Source organism: Elephas maximus, chromosome 2 (genome assembly GCF_024166365.1).
Source record: "Elephas maximus indicus isolate mEleMax1 chromosome 2, mEleMax1 primary haplotype, whole genome shotgun sequence".
Lineage (NCBI taxonomy): Eukaryota > Metazoa > Chordata > Mammalia > Proboscidea > Elephantidae > Elephas > Elephas maximus.
Window position 1 is genome coordinate 20323111 of NC_064820.1, and position 19338 is coordinate 20342448.

General features: G+C 40.5%; 1 protein-coding gene across 3 annotated transcripts in view; it reads right to left on the reverse strand.

Moving 5' to 3' along the window:
• Nucleotides 1-19338, reverse strand: part of MYO10 (myosin X) — a 281060-nt gene that overhangs the window by 108413 nt on the left and 153309 nt on the right. For all 3 annotated transcript variants that reach the window (XM_049861415.1, XM_049861406.1, XM_049861424.1), the window contains 8 exons: nucleotides 8544-8673; nucleotides 5687-5805; nucleotides 3756-3902; nucleotides 3476-3576; nucleotides 3298-3364; nucleotides 2688-2780; nucleotides 2217-2285; nucleotides 1951-2033 (listed from right to left, as the gene is read on the reverse strand). In XM_049861415.1, the coding sequence (XP_049717372.1) occupies nucleotides 1951-2033; nucleotides 2217-2285; nucleotides 2688-2780; nucleotides 3298-3364; nucleotides 3476-3576; nucleotides 3756-3902; nucleotides 5687-5805; nucleotides 8544-8673 (809 nt within the window). The remainder of the gene's footprint in view (nucleotides 1-1950; nucleotides 2034-2216; nucleotides 2286-2687; nucleotides 2781-3297; nucleotides 3365-3475; nucleotides 3577-3755; nucleotides 3903-5686; nucleotides 5806-8543; nucleotides 8674-19338) is intronic.

The window sequence follows — 19338 nt, forward strand, 5'->3', positions numbered from 1 at the left end:
ATGGACTGCAGAAGAATGAACAAATCTGTCTTGGAAGAAGTACAACCAGAATGTTCTTTAGAAGCAAGGATGGCGAGACTATGTCTCACATACTTTGGACACATTGTCAGGAGGGATCAGTCCCTGGATAAGGACATCACGTTTGGTAAAGTACAGGGTCAGGGCAAAAGAGGAAGACCCTCAATGAGATGGACTGACACAATGGTTGCAACAATGGGCTCAAGCATAACCATGATTGTGAGGATGGTACAGGACCAGGCAGTGCTTCGTTCTATTGTACACGGGGATGCTATGAGCCAAAACCGACTTGATGGCACATGACAACAACTGCAACAAGCTGATACTTTAGATACCATGCCCTATGCCCCAAATACACACCTGCCCAAGAGACTGTGAACACCTGGCGGTTTCCTGGTTCACTACTGCCAACCCACAGAGAACACCTGGTTAGTATTCACCTTTATAAAATACACATCTTGTAACGACTGCATGACTTCCTTTTATACTAAAATGTTTTGTTTTTGTTATAAATTCACAGTGGGTCTGACACAAGTACTGAAAGCTAGTTTTTAAGGCAAGGGTTTTTTCTCCCTTTCTTTCACAAAACCTCTGAAAAATAGGAAGCTTACTAGCTTAACACATTAAAACAAAAACACAGTTGCCATCAAGTTGACTCTGATTTATGGTAACCCCATGTGTGTCAGAGTAGAACTGTGCTCCATAGGGTTTTCAATGAATGATTTTTCGGAACTAGATTGTCAGACATTTCATATGAGGCATCTCTGGGTAGACTCGACCCTCCAACTTTTCCATTAATTGCTCTATGTGTTAACTGTTTTCACCACCTATGGACTCCCAGCTTAATACATACAAATAGCTAAACTAATGTTAAGAACTTCTGCATGCTTCCCTTAACTATTGATTTAATGGTGTGAATTTACAATTTAAACAGAACACAGGGATACTGCGTGTTTTAAAGTCAGGAAAGCTTAACAATAATTGTGGAGCAGAGTTGTATCCTTTCACCATACTTATTCAATCTGTATGCTGAGCAAATAATCTGAGAAGCTGAACTATATGAAAAAGAATGGGGCATCAGGATTGGAGGAAAACTCATTAACAACCTACAATATGCTGATGGCACAACCTTGCTTGCTATAAGTGAAGAGGACTTGAAGCACTTAATTACTGAAGATCAAAGACTACACCCTTCAGTATGGATTACACCTCAACATTAAGAAAACAACAATACAACTGGACCAATAAACATCATCATGATAAATGGAGAAAAAATTGAAGTTGTCAAGGATTTCATTTAACTTGCATCCACAATGAATGCCCATGGAAGTAGCAGTCAAGAAATGAAACAATGGATTGTATTGGGCAAAATCGGCTGCAAAAGACCTCTTTAAAGTGTTAAAAAGCTAAGGCGTCACTTTGAGGACTAGGGTGCACCTGACCCAAGCCATGGGATTTTCAATCCTCTCATATGCACTTGAAAGTTGGACAATGAGTAAGGAAGGCAAAAGAAGAACTGATGCCTTTGAATTGTGGTATTGGCGAAGAATATTTAATATACCAGGGATTGCCAGAAGACCAAATAAATCTGTCCTGGAAGAAGTACAGCCAGAATACACCTTAGAAGCAAGGATGGCGATACTCTGTCTCATGTACTTTGGACATGTGATCAGGAGGGACAAATCCTTGGAAAAAGGACATCACGCTTGGTAAAGTAGAAGATGAGTGAAAAAGATGAAGACCCTGAATGAGATGGGATTGACACAGTGGCTGCAACAATGGGCTCAAATGTAGGAACTTCTGTGAGGATGACGCAAGCCCGGGCAGTGTTTTGTTCTGTTGTACGCAGGGTTGCTATGAGGAGTCTGAAGTCGACTCGATAGCAATGGGTTTGGTTTTTGGAACGACTTCTTGCAGAGCAAACTGACTTACCGGCTTTCTCTCAGCAGGTTGAGAAGGTCATCTCTAAAGGTATCTCTGTTCTTCTCTAAGATACCCCGGACATCATAGTGCACCTAGTTTTCAAAAATAAAACAGGGATGGTAGAGTTGAACAAAAGAATAATTGAAGGCATGAACAACCCCTTTAAAAGCTAGACACATTTCATGAAGTTTCAATAAAATTTATCACTTGCTTCTGAAATTACTAATTCTCTATCACATGGGCACATGTCAACGAATAACTTAATAACAAGTTACCTCTCCAGCGTAATGTTTCACTCCAAAATTGTTGACGGCAACTCTGGGCTTCACGTAAAAGTGGTTGTTCTAAAAACAAATACAAATATCTTATTTCATTTACTGGTTTCCATTGTCTTGCAGTGAAAACTAAATACAAGAGTCGGTGAAAACAGATACAAAACTCACCATGTTATCAAGACATGTGGTTTTATCAAAACCCTGGAACTTTGGACTGTGTCATTACAGTAGATCAAAAATTCTAAATTCTGTACCCATAAACTATATCTGTGCATATTCTGACAAGTGGCTTCTACATAACCCTTTGGTTTACTTCAGTTTAGCTCTAGCAATGGGAGAAGAGCTTTGGTTTGTGGAAAACCTAATGTGGGAGGCACAATGGGGCCAGTAGCTCTGAACTATCTTGCATGTAATCTTAACCCACAGACTTGGCATTCAGACATAATTAAGAATTGCCAGGGTTTGACGTACAGCATGTTGATTGTGTAACTTCTCCAGCAAGGTGCTGTCTGTGGCTTGAGGAAAATGGCTTTCTTCATTGATAAGGGCCAGCAGGCCAAGTTTCTAGAAAAGAAAAAAATAAAAAGGTTGAATGACTTCAAGGCTGAACGGATCCCTTTCCAACTATTTTAAAGCTCCTTCCCTATCTACTCTATCAAGTCAGTGGTTCAAAGAGGCATGGTAATTTCTTAGATTGGAAAAATTGAGAATGACATGCTATCAGGAAAACCAATGAATTAAAACTCCTTATCAACATAAAAAAATAGAACCTACTTGCCATTTGTGGACAAACATTTACAATTGGCAAACTTACTATTGGTATTGGCAAGGCATCTGATGCCAAGTTAAAATCCAGGGGAAGTCAATTCATAAGCTGTTGACTCTAAAATATGGAGTCTAATGAGACAATAGGCTTGAAGCGGCCAAGTATTTAAATTCAACCTTGCACATTAAATGGTCCATTGTGTTCTAAACATTCACTTCTTTGACGTTCGTGTTTGCACAAGCTGTTTTGTTCCCATCAATGTGAATCAGCCCAGCTGGACACCCTAGGGACTGTAACCATTCCACAACTTGTTACCTTCTCAATTAAGTCGAGGCATTCTCCATTGTCTATCCAGTCAATGTCTTCCCACACTAATCCTTCCCTGTAGAACGATTAAACAGGGCAAGTTCAGCTAAGGTGCAACTTTAAAACTACCTAATTTGGCTCTTGATTAAAACAAAAATTTCTGAAATGGAATTCTATGAGCACTTACCTGCTATATTCTAGTTGTTCTAAAGAAAAAATGTGCTTGTTGAAATATTCCTGAAGTTTCTCATTTGCGTAGTTTATATTGAACTGCTCAAAGTGATTAACCTAAGGGGGACATTCGACAGATGTTTTTAGTGCCCTCACTAATACTTATAAACGTGAAGAAAAGGTAAAAAAAAAAAATCCACAGAGAATAATACCAATGTTTATTTCTAGAGATTTACCTAATACCAGCTAATAAATGGACAGAAGAGAATTTAACACCCCGCTCTTCTGATGCATACCTCAAAGTTTTCAAATCCAAAGATGTCAAGGATGCCAATAGATTTAAAGTCATCTTTGCCTTTGATCCTGCTGTTGGTCTTCTTAATCACCCACTCGAAGCAGCGTGCGTAAAGTGCCATGGCCAACGAGTCTCTGCTGTCCACTGCCTGTGGGGAGAGGGAACCTGCAGACCCTGTCTACCGTAGGAAACCCAGGCGGCAAGTCCGTCCTGGCCGCGCTGGCCAGATACAGGCACTCAACAGGTGTCACGGGGGAGCGCCCGATGTTAAAATCAGGAACGACCAGTTGCCACCCAGTCATCTCCAACTCTTGGCCACCCCACGCGTGTCAGAGTAGAACTTTGCTCCATAGGGTTTCCAGTGGCTGATTTTTCAGTAGATTGCCAGGCCTTTCTTCCAAGTGCCTCTGGGTGGACTTGAACGTCTAACCTTTTGGTCAGCAACCAAGTGCACTAGTTGTTTATACCAGCTAGAGGCTCCTGATAAAATCAATACCATCTAGGAAAATACAGACGTCTACAGAAAGGATCAAGTGGAATTAGCTTATTTACTTTACAGTAAGATTCACCAAGAATTCCTTTAAATATCGAACTTCTAAATCCAACTTTCTATGTTGAGTCATATAAAAGAAAGCATCTAAACCTATATACACCAGTACATCTTTTATTCAGTTTAAAACAATTAAAGTCTGACTTTTTTTCATTATCAGCATTTTCTTACATTCCACTTAAGTATATAAAAGTTTTCTTCATGATATGGTTAGCATTTTTACTTACCTGATCCCAAAGCAGGTATTAGAAAGGGTACCAAAAACCCACCATCACTGAGTCAGTTCTGACTCATAGTGACCCTACTGGACAGAGTAGAACTGTTCCACAGAGTATCCAAGGCTGTAAAGCTTTACGGAAGCAGATTGCCCCATCTTTCTCCCACGGAGCAGCTGGTGTGTTCAAACAGCTGACCTTTTTGTTGGCAGCCAGGCGCTTTAACCACTGCGCCACTAGACCTTCCTTAGAAGGGGTAGCAGATATAAACTGGTTGAAAGCAGTAGCAGAGGAAAAAATAAAAAATACACCATTCTGTGGTAATGTTTTCATCAACAGTAATTTTAATAATTAAAAAATAGGATATTATACCTAATGTTTATTGCTTCCTCTGCTAGACACAAAGTACTCAGCATTTATTTTATATTTTAATTCTTACAAGAACCCAGTGAAGTAGGGAGGATAGTTATTCTTGTCTTATACAGGAGGAGGCTGAAGTACAGTAAATAACTTTCTCGAGAACTGTCACTGAATGCTGTCGAGTCATTTCTGCCTCACAGTGACCCTGTAGGCCAGAGTAGAACTGCCCCACAGGGTTTGTAGGCTATAATCTTTACAGGAGCAGATCGCAAGGTCTTTTCTCCCACAGAGTGGCTGGTGGGTTCAAACTGCTGATTTTTTGGTTAATAGACAAGCACTTAACCACTGTGTCTCCAGGGCTCCTTTTTCCAAGAACAGACAGCAGTAAGTGCGTGGGTCAAGACTCGAACTCAAGCAATCTGCTTGTTCTCATAAACACCTCACTATAGTATCTCTTGGGAAGCTATTCGTCAACTTTGTCTATTCCCTCCAATACTTGGATAACATTCCATTATGCTCTGCTATCTATAGAGAGCTTTATTTTTTGATCACCGTCATTACAGTCCCTAAGTATAATTCCTTCACAACATAAATAGGAGGCTTGAACACAATGCAGGTATTTATTTTTATTTCACTGACTGGGTCATCTCTGAGCATCCTACAGTTCTTTCTTAATCTTTCTCCTCTTTTAAGTGTCTGCATAACTCACTTGAGTGGCTCCTTGTAGTTACTTATTCTAATCAAAGCTGTGGATGGGAAAACCCAGGAGTATGTGGGAAAACAGCATTTATGGCCAAGCACGTGTACCTGCTGGACGTTGAGAGGCGTGAGGATCTCCTCCCCCCTGAGGATCATGGATCTCTGGGTCAGCGCGTCCGTCAGCTGCGTTGAGTCCAGCCCAAGCAACTCTGCAGACCTGCCCAGAGCTGTCAACGAAAGGATAGGAGAAAACAAGTGTGGAACCCGCGGCCCCCAAGAAGGAACAGGCTGCTGGGCCCAAATGGGTTCAAAGCCAACTACACACTCGATACCTTAAAGCAAAGAACATTCCTGAATCTCTTCAGGCAGAATTCACAGAACACACATTTTATTGGGAAGTTAGTCGTTCCCTTAGTGAATCCTAGGTTAATCGCAGAAAACCTGGTGCTTAGACAAAGTGGAGTCTGGTGACCCTGTGGACATTCCCCAGGGTCCTACAAGGGGTCTGTGAGGTCAAAGCAATTTTCATTAATAACACTAAGCTGTTATCCTCTTTTTTATTATCCTCTTCTCCCCAGTATACAGAAGAGTTTTGCAGAGCCTACATGACACGAGATAGCTCAACCAATAGAATGCAGAAGCAGAATCCAGTTGTCTTCTTCTATACCAGGCATTAAAGACATCTGCAAAAATGTAGACCAGTGTCACTCTTCTCACTGATTTTTTGATTTGGAAAATAATAGTTTTTAAATAAAAATATGGTATTTATTTTAATATGCAATGTGTTTACTAAAGTTATTTTTAAAGCAATTAAATGAGTCTTTTTAAAAAATGCATCCATTTTAATTTTTAATATGGTAAACATCAATAGCTATAATCCACATACACAAAAGCTCTTCGGGGTCCTCAAAGAAGTTTAAGAACATTAAGAGATTCTGTTCTGCATTTTCCCCAGACTTTCTGGAGCCACGGAGGCAGGATGAACCCTCAGGGTAATTGCCCTCAGATAACCTTTAAACCTTAAAACAAAAATATCTCCTCAAGTCTTTTTTAAACCGAACAATAGTTTAGCTTAACTAGTAGTAAAGAATGTCTGCCTTGAGCACAGTGCTCTTTCAAGAGCTACCTACATGGGATCGAATTGACAAGAGCAACTTGAAAGATTAGATGGGAAACTTAGGGGGTGGTAACTTCAGGTTAACGGGGGAGGAGTAATTCAAAAAGGAGGGTGAGAATGGTTTTATAACTTGAAGAGGGTAATCAGTGTCACTAAATTGTACATGTAGAAATTGCTGAATTGCTCTACATTCTGCTGTGTATATTCTCAATGACAAAAAATACAACAAAATAAGTTAAAAGCTAAAAAATAATGAGAGGCCCTGGGAGCGAAATGTTTGAGAACTACTGATTGAGAGAACCAGGCTCCTCCTCTGAACTTGAACTCATCCCATCCCCAGCTTCTCTACCTTTACATATTGCTTCTGTCAGAAAATTAAAAAAACAAAAACAAAAACACGTAATTCATTTCAGGACAATGACAGTTGATATAAGGTGTCTTAGTTATCCAGTGCTGCTATGAGAGAAATACCACAAATGGACGGCTTTAACAAAGAGAATTTATTCTTTCACAGTCTAGGAGGCTTTAAGTTCAAATTCAGGGTGCCAGCTCCAGGGGAAGGCTTTCTCTCTGTTGACTCAGGGGGAGGGCCCTTGTCATCAATCTTCCTCTGGTCTAGGAGCTTCTCAGTCCAATGACATGTTCCTCCCCTGGTTCTTCATTCTTGGTGGCATGAGGTCCCTCATGGGATGTGATGAGGATAATCACATCAGATCACAAAATGGTGGACAGCCACACAATACTGGGAATCATGGTCTAGCCAAGTTGACACATGTTTTTGGGGGACACAGTTCAATCTATAACAATAGCTATAGGTGTTTTTTTTATATGTGTTTTAACTCATTTAATCATGACAACTTATCTGAGACATTTCATAGACAAGAAGTCGCTGGTGCCAAGGGGATAAATAACCTATCCAAGGAAACAGGGCTTGTGGCAGAGCTAGGAACCCAGGCAGCCTGGAGTGAACCATTATACCATGCCACCACTCAATCAATGGAGTGGTGCCTGACAATGAGGAGTTTCCTGGGACATGAGACTTTCATGCTAAAACCAGGAAAGTCTTAGGCAAACCAAGACAGTTTGTCAGCCGACTCATAGTATGTTTTCTATAGCTAATCTTTGTTGCTCCTATTTTCACTTATTTGAACCATTTCCCTAATTTCTTAGTGAAAATGAGAACACAGCCCCCATCCCATTCAATAATAATTTTCATACCCTTTGACCTTTTATTACCTGACATTTCGTATCAGATACAGTGAAAGTTCTGTAGCCTTCTATGCCAGGGGCAGAAAACTTTTCCCATAAAGGATCACTCAGTAAAGGTTCTAGGTCTTGCAGGCCATACGGTTCTTTGTTGCACCCACTCAACTCTGCAGGTGTGGTGTGAAAGTAGCCACAGACTGTCATAAATGAATGGGTGTGTTCCAACAAAACCTTATTTAGACGTTTCCTAACCCTCTGCTCTATTCTTATAATCCCAGCTTTCCAGAGACCCACACTAAGTCAGCAACAATACAGTCAGAGAAACAGCTGTGGATACAGCCATGTGAGAGAACCTATAATCATTTCATGAGCCAACATTCCTAGTCCCCCATAACATTATAATGAAATCACATTTTTTTTTCAAGCAGAACCAAAGAACATAAATTAGTATCTCAATTGTATTACTACTCAGTGTCAAGAATGAATAAGGGTATAAACCCTAACATTCTATGTTGCACATGGCTTTTAGTATTTAAAGTTTCCTAGGGGGAAACAGCTTCCCTGGAAAGGGAGAGAGGGAGGGAAGGAGGGGAAAAGGAGGGGGGAGAAAGACAGAAAAAAAGAGAGAGGGAGGAAGTTTACCTGTTTTGAAAGAAACCTGTGCCCCACCAGCAGTGATGAATTCTATGTTCCCAAGATGCAATATACCAGCAAGCAACCTCAAAACTTCCCGAACTTCCTCCTTGGTGAACTGCATTACTCCCATTGCCTTCTAGAAGAAAATAAATGCATTCCTTTTTTGAACGTTGCCTTTTCACACTGAAGACAATGAAAAATGCTCATTACTCAAAAAAATTATTAGGTGTTGGTCTAGAGGAAAGAACCTAAGAAATAGATATGTAATGACTCATTTTTTAAAAAAATTTTATTGTGCTTTAAATGAAAGTTTACAAATCAAGTTAGTCTCTCATACAAAAATTTGTAGACACCTTGCTATATACTCCTAATTGCTCTCCCCCTAATGAGACAGCACACTCCTTCCCTCCATTCTCTCTTTTCGTGTCCACTCAGCCAGCTTCTGACCCTCTCTGTCCTCTCATCTCCCCTCCAGACAGGAGATGCCAACAGAGTCTCACGTGTAATGACTCATTTTTAAAAAGATAAAGTGTTTACACAGGTACACACAAAACAGAACAAAACACAGTTGTCAAGCGGACTTTGACTCATGGAGGCCTAACGTGTGTCAGAGTAGAACTGTGCTCCACAAGGCTTTCCATGGCTGATTTTCAGAAGCAGATCACCAGGCCTTTCTTCCAAGGCACTGCTGGGTGGACTCAAACTTTTAGCCTTTCGGTTTGCAATCAAGTATGTTAACCACTTGCGCTACCCAGCGATGTCACTTATAAAAGAAGAGAAATAATAGCAAAGAATTGTAGGATGTGCAATAATAATAACTCAGTCAATGGAATAAAAATAAACGCCTAATTATGTACAAGCCTCCTATGTATATACCACGAAAGAATTACACTCAGGGAGTCACAGTAATAATAGTGACAAAGAAATATTTTCACCTACAGATAGCAAAGCACAATGAAACATTTATTCTTTTCACACATAACAACGTTGGGAGGTGGTTGCTGTTGTGTGCTGTCCAGTTGATTCTGACCACAGCGACCCTAAGGAGCCTTGGTGGCGCAATGGTGAGTCACTCAGCTGCTAACCAAAAGGTCAGCAGTGAGAGAGCCTACCACCAGCTCTGCAGGAGAAAAGACCTGGGGATGTGCTCCTGTAAAGATTACAGCCTAGGAAACCCTATGGGGCAGTTCTACTCTGTCCGATAGTCTTGCTATGAGTTACTTTGAGCTTTGGGGTTAGGAGGATAACATTTCACAAGACTCCTCTAGCGTAAAACTCTGGGCCTTGTCTCAATGGTCCCAGGTAGGCGGATTAAAATTCTCAAACAGGCACTCTAGAGATCAGACGGTCTTTCAATCCTTTTATAACAGATACTGACAGAAAATCTAAATAGATCTGGACCTGTCTTCCCCAGACATTCATCACATCTCCATTTTTAATTTCCCCAAAGGATTTCTAAGGTCTTATCTTGGCCTATGTGTCTTCTCTCTGGATAGTAAAAGAAATTAACATATTAAAGTCTGGAGGAAAATAAACAACAACAAGTATCTAAACAACTTGAGCCAGGTGTTCTCTGACTGATCTGTAAGATTTACTCATTTTCTATTGTGACTGAGGAGCCACGTTCCTGTGAGAAAAAAAGCTAAACAACAAAACAAAACAACCAAGGGCAGAACTGTTGGCAAACCTGATGAGAACCTGCTACAAAGAGAACTCGGGTTCCAAATCACTACGATGACCACTGTTGTTAGGTGCCATCAAGTAGGTTCCAACTCATAGCGACCCTAGGGACTCTATAGGACAGAGTAGAACTGCCCCATAGGGTTTCCAAGGAGCAGCTGGTGGATCTGAACTGCCAACCTTTTGGTTAGCAGTGGAGCTCTTAACCCGTGAGCCACCAGGGCTCCACAATGATCACAGGAGCCCCAGAAGAAGGAAACCGTACAGGGCTTTGCAGCAAGAGAAATTCTAAGAGGAAACAACTGGCAACTTTCATATGTGAAAAGTTTAATTTCTTTATAAGGAGCAGACAATAAAGTCAGAAAAAAAAATGTCAAACAATAGACAGGAAAACATTTCTGAAAAAATTAGAAGGGAAGGACTAATAGCCATGCTTAAAGATACACGAGAAAAGAATAAAAATAGGCAATTCTCATAGGAGGAAATGGAAGTCCACAAGAAATGCTTTCCTCAAAGATGTGCAAATTAGAGTAAATCTGAGTTTGCTAGTCCTAATACAGCAAAAAAATTTCTGAATGATAACCCGAATAATCGGCAAAATGGGTACAGTTATGCACTTGTTGATGGTACTATAAATTAGTATAATCATCTTGGAAACTACCATGATTATATGACAGCATTGTGCTAGGCCATATAAGAAAAATTTCTTATAATTTTAATATCTGGAAAAAAGCAAAAACATGAATATTCAGAGAGATTAAACAACCTTCTGGGTTACACCGAGATTCAAAGCCAGCCCATCTAATCCAAAGTCTGGAAGCGTATCATCCACCCAACTCTACTGCTTTCTAAGGATGTAAATGGAAAACAGAAGTCTTCAATATCCAATAACGTCAATATAGGGTTGCTATAAATTGGGGTCAACTCCATGGCAACGGGTTTAATGTCAGTATCGGGCATTTGTCCCAAGAAAAACCTTGAAAGTAGAAAAAAAAAATGCTTTATTTATAAAATACTCACTGAGTGCTATCTTAAGAAGAGTAAGAGAGGAAAAAAATTCTATCCTACAATTAGATAAGTCAAATATAGTAAATAAACCTGTTACAATATTATATCCTTTTTAAAGAAAATAATAAATATTATATAGAAACAGGAGCTTCTCAGTGGCACAAATAGTTATGCACTTGACTACCAGCTGGAAGGTGGCGGTTTGAACCCACCCCAAGGTGCCTCAGAAGACAGGCCTGGCCATGTACTTCCAAAAGGTCACAGCCTGGAAAACCCTATAGAGCAGTTCTACTCTGCACACACGGGGTCGCCATGCCTTGGAAATGACTTGATGGCAAATAGCCACAATACACAGAAAATTATATTTATGATTAAAAAAAGCATTGCCTTTGAGTTGATTGTGACTCACAGGAACTTTATAGGACAGACTAGAACTGCCCCATAGAGTTTCCAAGAAGCGGCTGGTGGATTCAAATTGCTGACCTTTTGGTTAGCAGCCAAGCTCTTAACCACTGTGCCACCAGGGCTCCATATTTATGATAACCTTATGTAAAAAATCATATTTTTGAAGCTATAATTATTTAAAAAAAATTAGAACGTGTGTGACGGTTGAGAAGAAACTTTGAAAAACTGATAACAGTGTTAGTGGAGGCTCAGAAACACTACATTCTGTCATGTTTGTAATGTTGTTGTTAATAGTTTTACAAAGAAAAATGGAACCATCAGTGGTGCACGGATAAACAAACGGCTGTACATGCAATGACACACTACTCAATAAAAAAGGAATGGATAGTGACACACCCAACACATGGATGACAAGAAGCTAGACACAGAAGAGGTCATACTGTATAATTCTAGGTACATGAAATTTAAGACAGATCTCTACTAGAGTGACCAAACCAAACCCGCTGTCGCTTAGTCAATTCTGACTCCCAACGACCCTGTGGGACAGAGTAGAGCTGTCCCCCAAGGTTTCCAAAGCTGTGATCTTATGGAAGCAGACTGCCACATCTTCCTCCCACAGAGTGGCTGGTGGGTTCCAACTGCCAACCTTTCAGTTAGCAGCCAAGTGCATACCCACTCCACCACCAGGGCTCCTTCACACTACAGTGACTGAACACACATCGGTGGCTTCTTAGGGTCATGCATTGGGTAGGGCGGCAGAAATGGTCTAGGAAGGGGTAGAAAAGAACTTTTAGGGAGTGGAAATGTCCTGTATCTTGATTATGGTTGTAATTATGTGGGTGTGTAAATTCAAAACTCATTGACTGTACACTTTAAACAGGAACACCTTATTATATGTACGTAAGGTCTAAATAAAGTTGATTATAAAAAATAAAAAGACCACGAATCATTTATTCAAAGGTGGAAAGACCACCATTTCATGGGTACACACAGAAATTGATGCAAAGACTAAGAAATGATATTAGTCAAGAGCTTTACGATGAAAACGAAATGCCAAAAAGAAAATAATTACTCCGATTTAAAGATATGTATCAGTGACTTATTGCAAAAGTTAAAAACAAAAAAAATATGGTTAGAAATGTAGAATAATTTCTTACTTTCCAGATTTTTAATATGGTGTTAAAGACCAAATTAAATACCAGCAAAATAATTATTAAGTAAATACACCCTATGCCCAGGAAGTAATTATAATGTAAAGGCTGATGTTTTTCCTCCCTGTAATTAAACTTTTCCTCCTGTATTACAAGACATATTCAAAACTAATTTATAACATGCTTCTAACCCCAGAATGACCACAGACATGGAAATCCTCACTATCTCAGTCATCTCCCTGGACTTTGTAAAATACTAAAATGAAAAAGGATATCTAAAAATAAGTTTACGGTAGCAAATTAAAAACATCGAATGAAAAGATCAAAACACGTCCCACAAAAAAATTCTAGGTATAGTTCCTTAAAATACATAAGAGGTATATGGAGAAGATAGGAAAATGCACAAATAAAAAAGTGCTTACTATATTAATAAATTCATGCTTCTTTGTTTTCAAGTCTAATGTTAAGTGAATTAGTTAATTAGTCAGGCGTACAGGGATCAGTGGCAATTGCGTAATTATACCAAAGGGGTAATTTAATAACTGCAACCAATTATTACCATCCCCGTGGGAGGTGTGCTAAAACAGCCAGGCCCTCCAAGTACTGTGTCTTTGTGTTCCTACTGTCTTCTTAGTAAGCAATCGTCACCCCTTTGGGGTGAGTAGCCACTTTGAGGTGCATTATCATTATTTTACTTTCTCAGTAACATGGCTTAAGACTGGAAACACTGGGAAATTCTCAGTCTAGCTCAGAAACACTAAACAGCAATTTCGTTATAAACTGGCACCAAGTTGTACAAAATGTCTCTAATATAAAATAGGTGTTTGAGAATGTGCGTATGTGGGGTGAAAAACATATGATACAGTCTCAATTGTTAAAAAGCAAAGGAAGTTAAGCTCGTTACACTAGCAATGAAACCCAAAAGACCCAATCCGTTGCCATCGAGTTGATTTCGACTCATAGCGACTCTACAGGACAGGGCAGAACTGCCCCATAGGATTTCCAAGGAGCACCTAGTGAATTCAAACTGCTGACCTTCTGATTAGTAGCCAAACTCTTAACCACTGGGCCACTGGGGTTTCCAGAAACAAATAAAGAGGTGCAAATTTAAGGTATCCCACTGCCAAGGAGGGTAGGTGGGGGCAGTGCTGGTTCAGTGGTAGAATTCTCACCTTCCATGCAGGAAACCTGGGTTTGATTCCAGCCAATGCACCCATGCATAGCCACCACCTGTCTTTCAGTAGAGGTTTGTGTGTTGCTATGATGCTGAACAGGTATCAAGGGTGTTTCTGGACTAAGACAGGCTAGGAAGAAAGACCAGGCTAGGAAGAAAGACCTGGCAATCCACTTCTAAAAATCAGTCAGTGAAAACCCTACGAATCACAACCATTCAATCTCATTGTGCATGGGGTCTCCCTGAGTCAGGGGTCAGCTTGACCGCAGCTAACAACAGCTGCCAAAAGGTACGTGTTACATTCAGTAAGTGTCTCAGACAGTCAGGTGTGGGGCAGGGAAGTGTAACTGGAGAAGAGAAAGGGAGCTCAGGTGAATCTTGAACATCACGTGTAGCTGAAATGGAGGAAGGGGAGGCTATTCTGGACACAGGAAATTATAAATAATAAGCAATTTGATATATTCATATTACGTATGTAATGTTAAAAAAAATTGTTAGGTTATATTAAATCATGTAAAGTTGTGTTGTAATAATATAAGATACACTTATACTCCAGGTTTTCAAAGGCTAAAAAAGACAAATGTTTCCAAGTTTGGCAAAACTAAAGTACAAAGTAAGTCCTTTAAACCTCAGTAAAATCTGACTCATGATGAACGAATTGGCTCATAATACACACAGGCGCATGTCATTAAACACCCATGGGTATACATGGGGGGCCCACAGGCAGCCTGGGGGTGTGCAGAAAGGGGCTAGGTCAAGTTCACAGCCACTGCTCCCATTTGAGAAAGGCCTTGCTCCAAAGAGTTTATACCGACCAACATGTTAGAAGTTCACATAAACGGGTAGCAGGAGCCACCAGTCACTCCGGTTGCAGTGATTTTGCAACAGTGAGCTAAAAGACGAATTGCAAGGAAGCTTACATTGTAAATGAGTGTTTTGCTAAAAACGCTCCACATAGTTTTATACTATACTCTGCAACCGTGAGAATGTTCCAAAAAGGTCACGTGTACCGTGTGATCCTGGGGTTTAAAAAGGGCATTTATAAATACGCATAGGCTGGGAAGACCTGCCACCAAGGGGCCACAGGCACGGCCCTTGGGCTTCCCGCTATTCTATAATTAAAAATAATAAATTGTTTGTAAACAAACCAACAGAAAACCCGTGCGCAAACCCGGGAACGTCCATGTGGTCACGAGTGGGTCCAAGCTCCTAGGACTATAGCCCAACCCCAGCCCAGGCACACTGTAAACATGCAATATTTGTAGAGTAAGAGAATGGACAGAATGTCACTCATCAAAGACCCTTGTTACCTGGCACACATTTCATCAGCCACCATACAGGTGGGTCAAATACAGACCAAAAAAAAAAAAAATCGGTCATTACTATTGACTTGAAATGGCTTTTCATCCTGACTGAGCTATTTATAATGCAACTTGGAAGGCTGTATTAAAAAATGGCTATGGAATTTGGCATAGTTTACTGTCTCTAAAGGAGTCCTGGTAGCATAGCAGTTAAGCGCCAGGCTGCTAACTGAAAGGTCGGTGGTTCCAATCCACCAGCCGCTCCACAGGAGAAAGATGTGGCAATCTGCTTCTGTTAAGATTTACCGCCTTGGAAACCCTACGGGGCAGTTCTACTCTGTGATACAGGGTCACTATGGGTTGGAATTGACTTGATGGCACACAAGGACATCCTACCTTTTTCATTTTTTTTTCCATATTATTAAATATACTTCAGCATGTTTTTTGCTTGCTGTAATGGGTCTTATTTCATGGATATAAGTTATTTAAAGTTTTTCTCAATTCGTGATCCTGATTGGTTTGAGGAGAGACGATCTTATTTTTTATGGTAAAGAATATTTTTCCTCCTTCTTTCAGAAAAGTTGCATGTTATTTTTCTTTCTTTCTTACTGCATTGCTTAGAGTTTCTAGAAACAAAAAACCAAACCCGCTGCTGTCGCGTCTATTCCAGCTCCTAGTGACCTTTTAGTGACCCTAGAGGACAGAGTAGGACTGCCCCGTAGGGTTTCCAAGGAGCAGCTGGTGGATTCGAACTGCTGACCTTTTGGTTAACAGCCGCAGCTCTTAGCCACTGAGCCACCAGAGCAAGATTATATAATGACAGCAAAAATATCACATTTCTGATTTTAATAAACAGCTAAGCTTTAATCAAAATCCCTGGTAGGCCAACACCAAAACAAATACATAATTGCAAAATACATGTTTAAGGATCTACGAATAGTATATAAGTTGGCTGTATACATTTATTATAACAATTTCATGTATAAATTTTTCCTCTTTCCTAGATGACATATCCTTTAGTAATAAGACCAGATTTCAAATGCCAAAATGTATTATCTCCCCACTCTCCCCCAAAAGAAAAAGCAACTAGCCTTCACTGAAAATAGGCCAAACTTCAAATGGTTACTTGTAGCTAGTAAGTTCAGAACTGGAGAAGAAAACAGAGGAACCTCAGCAGAGTAATTTCTCATCGCTTCCAGGGAAAGGGATCCCTGGCTGTCATGCGCACCCTAGTGGTCAGGGGGTGAATTGGTGGATTAGTCAAGGGGAACTCGGATTTGGCTCAACAAGGGGTGTCACCATGAGCAAAGGCCTTTTCACACAAAGCACTGTTCTTTAGCTTTAAGCAGGTAACAAGACAAATCCCGAGACTAGCCTTCCTTTTCTCAACTCATCGAAGATGAGTTTCCATATATAGTCTACACCACATGATCTTTTCAGCAAAGGCAATAATAAATTGTGAATGGAGAAATTTTGAGTAGTAAGAAGTCTTTCTTTCCCCCTTGGCCATAGAGTGGGTTCTGACTCAGTAACCCTACAGCACACAGCAGAACAGTCCCACAGGGTTTCCAAGGCTGTAAACCTTTATGGAAGCAGGCTGCCACGTCCTTCTCCCACAGATTGGCTGGTGGGTTTGAATCACCCACCTTTCAGTTAACAGTTGAGCGCTTAACCACTGCACCACCAGAGTTCCTTGAGAGAAGTCTAGGACATAACAAAATTGGGGAGGATAGGAAGGAGAGGGAAAGGAGGGGGGGTTACTGCTTATGCAACGTTGGCTTTCTCTTTAAAAAAAAAACAAAACCCCACTGCTGTCAAGTCAATTTCAATTCATAGCGATGGAAAAATTGCCTTCATTAAGGGTAGAACTTCAACAGCCACGGAAGCAGCAGTCAAGAAATCAAAAGACGCATTGCATTGGGCACATCTGCTGCAAAAGACCTTCTTTAAAGTATTGAAAAGCAAAGATGTCACCCCAAAGATTAAGGTGCACCTGACCCAAGCCGTGGTATTTTCAGTAGCATCATAAGCATGTGAAAGCTGGACAAGGAAGACCAAAGAACTGATGCCTCTGAATTGGGGTGCTGGAGAAGAATATTGAATATACTGCCAAAAGAACAAACAGACAGACTGCCAAAAGAATGAATGAATCTGTCTTGGAAAAAGTACAACTAGAATGTTCCTTAGAAGCAAGGATGGCGACACTACGTCTTACATACTTCAGACATGTTGTCAAGAGATCAGTCCCTGGAGAAGGGCATCATGCTTGGTGAAGTACAGTGTCAACAAAAGAGAGGAGGACCCTTAATGAGATGGATTGACACAGTGGCTGCCACAATGGGCTCAAGCATAACAACGATTGTGAGCATGGTACAGGACCAGGCAGTATTTTGTTCTGTTGTGCACAGGGTCGCTATGAGTCAGAACTGACTCGATGGCACCTAACAACAACAACAAGCGTAGAACTGCACAGCCAATTATTGTAAGTGCTGACAGTAAGCTGTACACCTCTAAAAAGTTGAACTGGCAAAAGCTGCCTGATACATTTACAGCAACAAAAAAGAGCAACTGCTGAGGTTGCTTATACATAATCAAACACCTCACAGGGATCTGGTTTCTTGGTTGGAGGTGTAGGGTCAGAGTTTCATGGGACATCCCAGTTAATTGGCCTAATTAGTGCTTCTGTTCTATCTCCTAGTTCCTTGAGTTGTGCTTGGCGTCTTAAAAGCTTGCAAGTAACTATCCAAGGCACAACAATTGGCTCCTACTCGCCTGAAGCAACAGAGGAAGAAGGAGAGTCAGGAACAGGAGGAAGAAATGGAGTACGTGGCTAACTGCCTCCATAAACAACCGCCTCCTTTGCCACGAGACCAGAAGAACTGGATGGTGCCCAGCCACCAATACTGAATGTTTAGATCAAAGATTCTACAGAGGAATCTTGATCAAAAGGGAGAAAATATATAACAGAATTTTAAATTCTCATGGAATACAGGCATTCTGAAGTCATGGAGGCTGGATAAACCCCCAAAACTATTACCCAGAGATAATCTTTAAACCTTAAACCAAAATTATCCCCTGAAGTCTTCTTAAAACCAAATAGTTTAGTGTACCTGGCAAAGAATGCCTTCCTTGAGCATTGTGCCATTTCAAGATCTATCTACATGGCATCAAACTGACAACAGTAACTGGAAAGATTAGAAACTTAGGGGGCAGTGAGTTTATGTTAATGTGGGAGGAAAAACTCAGAAAGTGAGGGTGAGAATGGCTGTACAACCTAAAGAATATAACCAATGTCACTGAATTGGACACACAGAAACCGTTGAATTGGTGTATGTTCTGCTGTGTATTCTCAATAACCACAACAAAAAATAAATCATTAAAAAAATTGGAAGGGTAATTTAAAATTCTTTGAAAACATTTTATAACATGCAATTTGCAGGGCTTAATTGCCACACATCCCAGAGGACACACCAAAAGGTGCTGTTGACAGAGGACCTTTTGTTAACAGCTAAAAGAATTTTTTTTTTTTTTTTTAAAGAAATGATAGATGATGAGAAAAACCCTCTGCTTTATAAAGGGCAGTCTGCCATCTTTTAAAAGGAAGGCTGAGGGGAAGAGAAACATGAAATTACAGCCTGCTCTGTTTTTCATTTCATCTTCAACACACGGCTACCTACACCATAAATGGGGAAACGATCTGTGATCTACAGCCATTAAAAAGTACTTTGATGCTATTTCACAAGGCATTCTTGTGAACAATCTGGAAGAGTAGAAGGGAATACCAAACAGAGAGCTATTTTCAGTAACACCCTAACCAAACCAAACCAAACCCACTGCCGTTGAGTCGATTCTGACTCATAGCAACCCTACAGGACAGAGCAGAACTGCCCCATAGAGTTTCCAAGGAGCGCCAGGAGGATTTGAACTGTCGACCCTTTGGTTAGCAGCCGTAGTACTTAACCACTATGCCACAAGGGTTTACAGTAGCTCCCTAGGAAAGAAAAATCCAGAGTGTGCAGCAAAGAGGTAGCACCTGCTTCATGGTTAACAGTCTAAGTTTTGGAGTTAGGCTGCATTTGGAT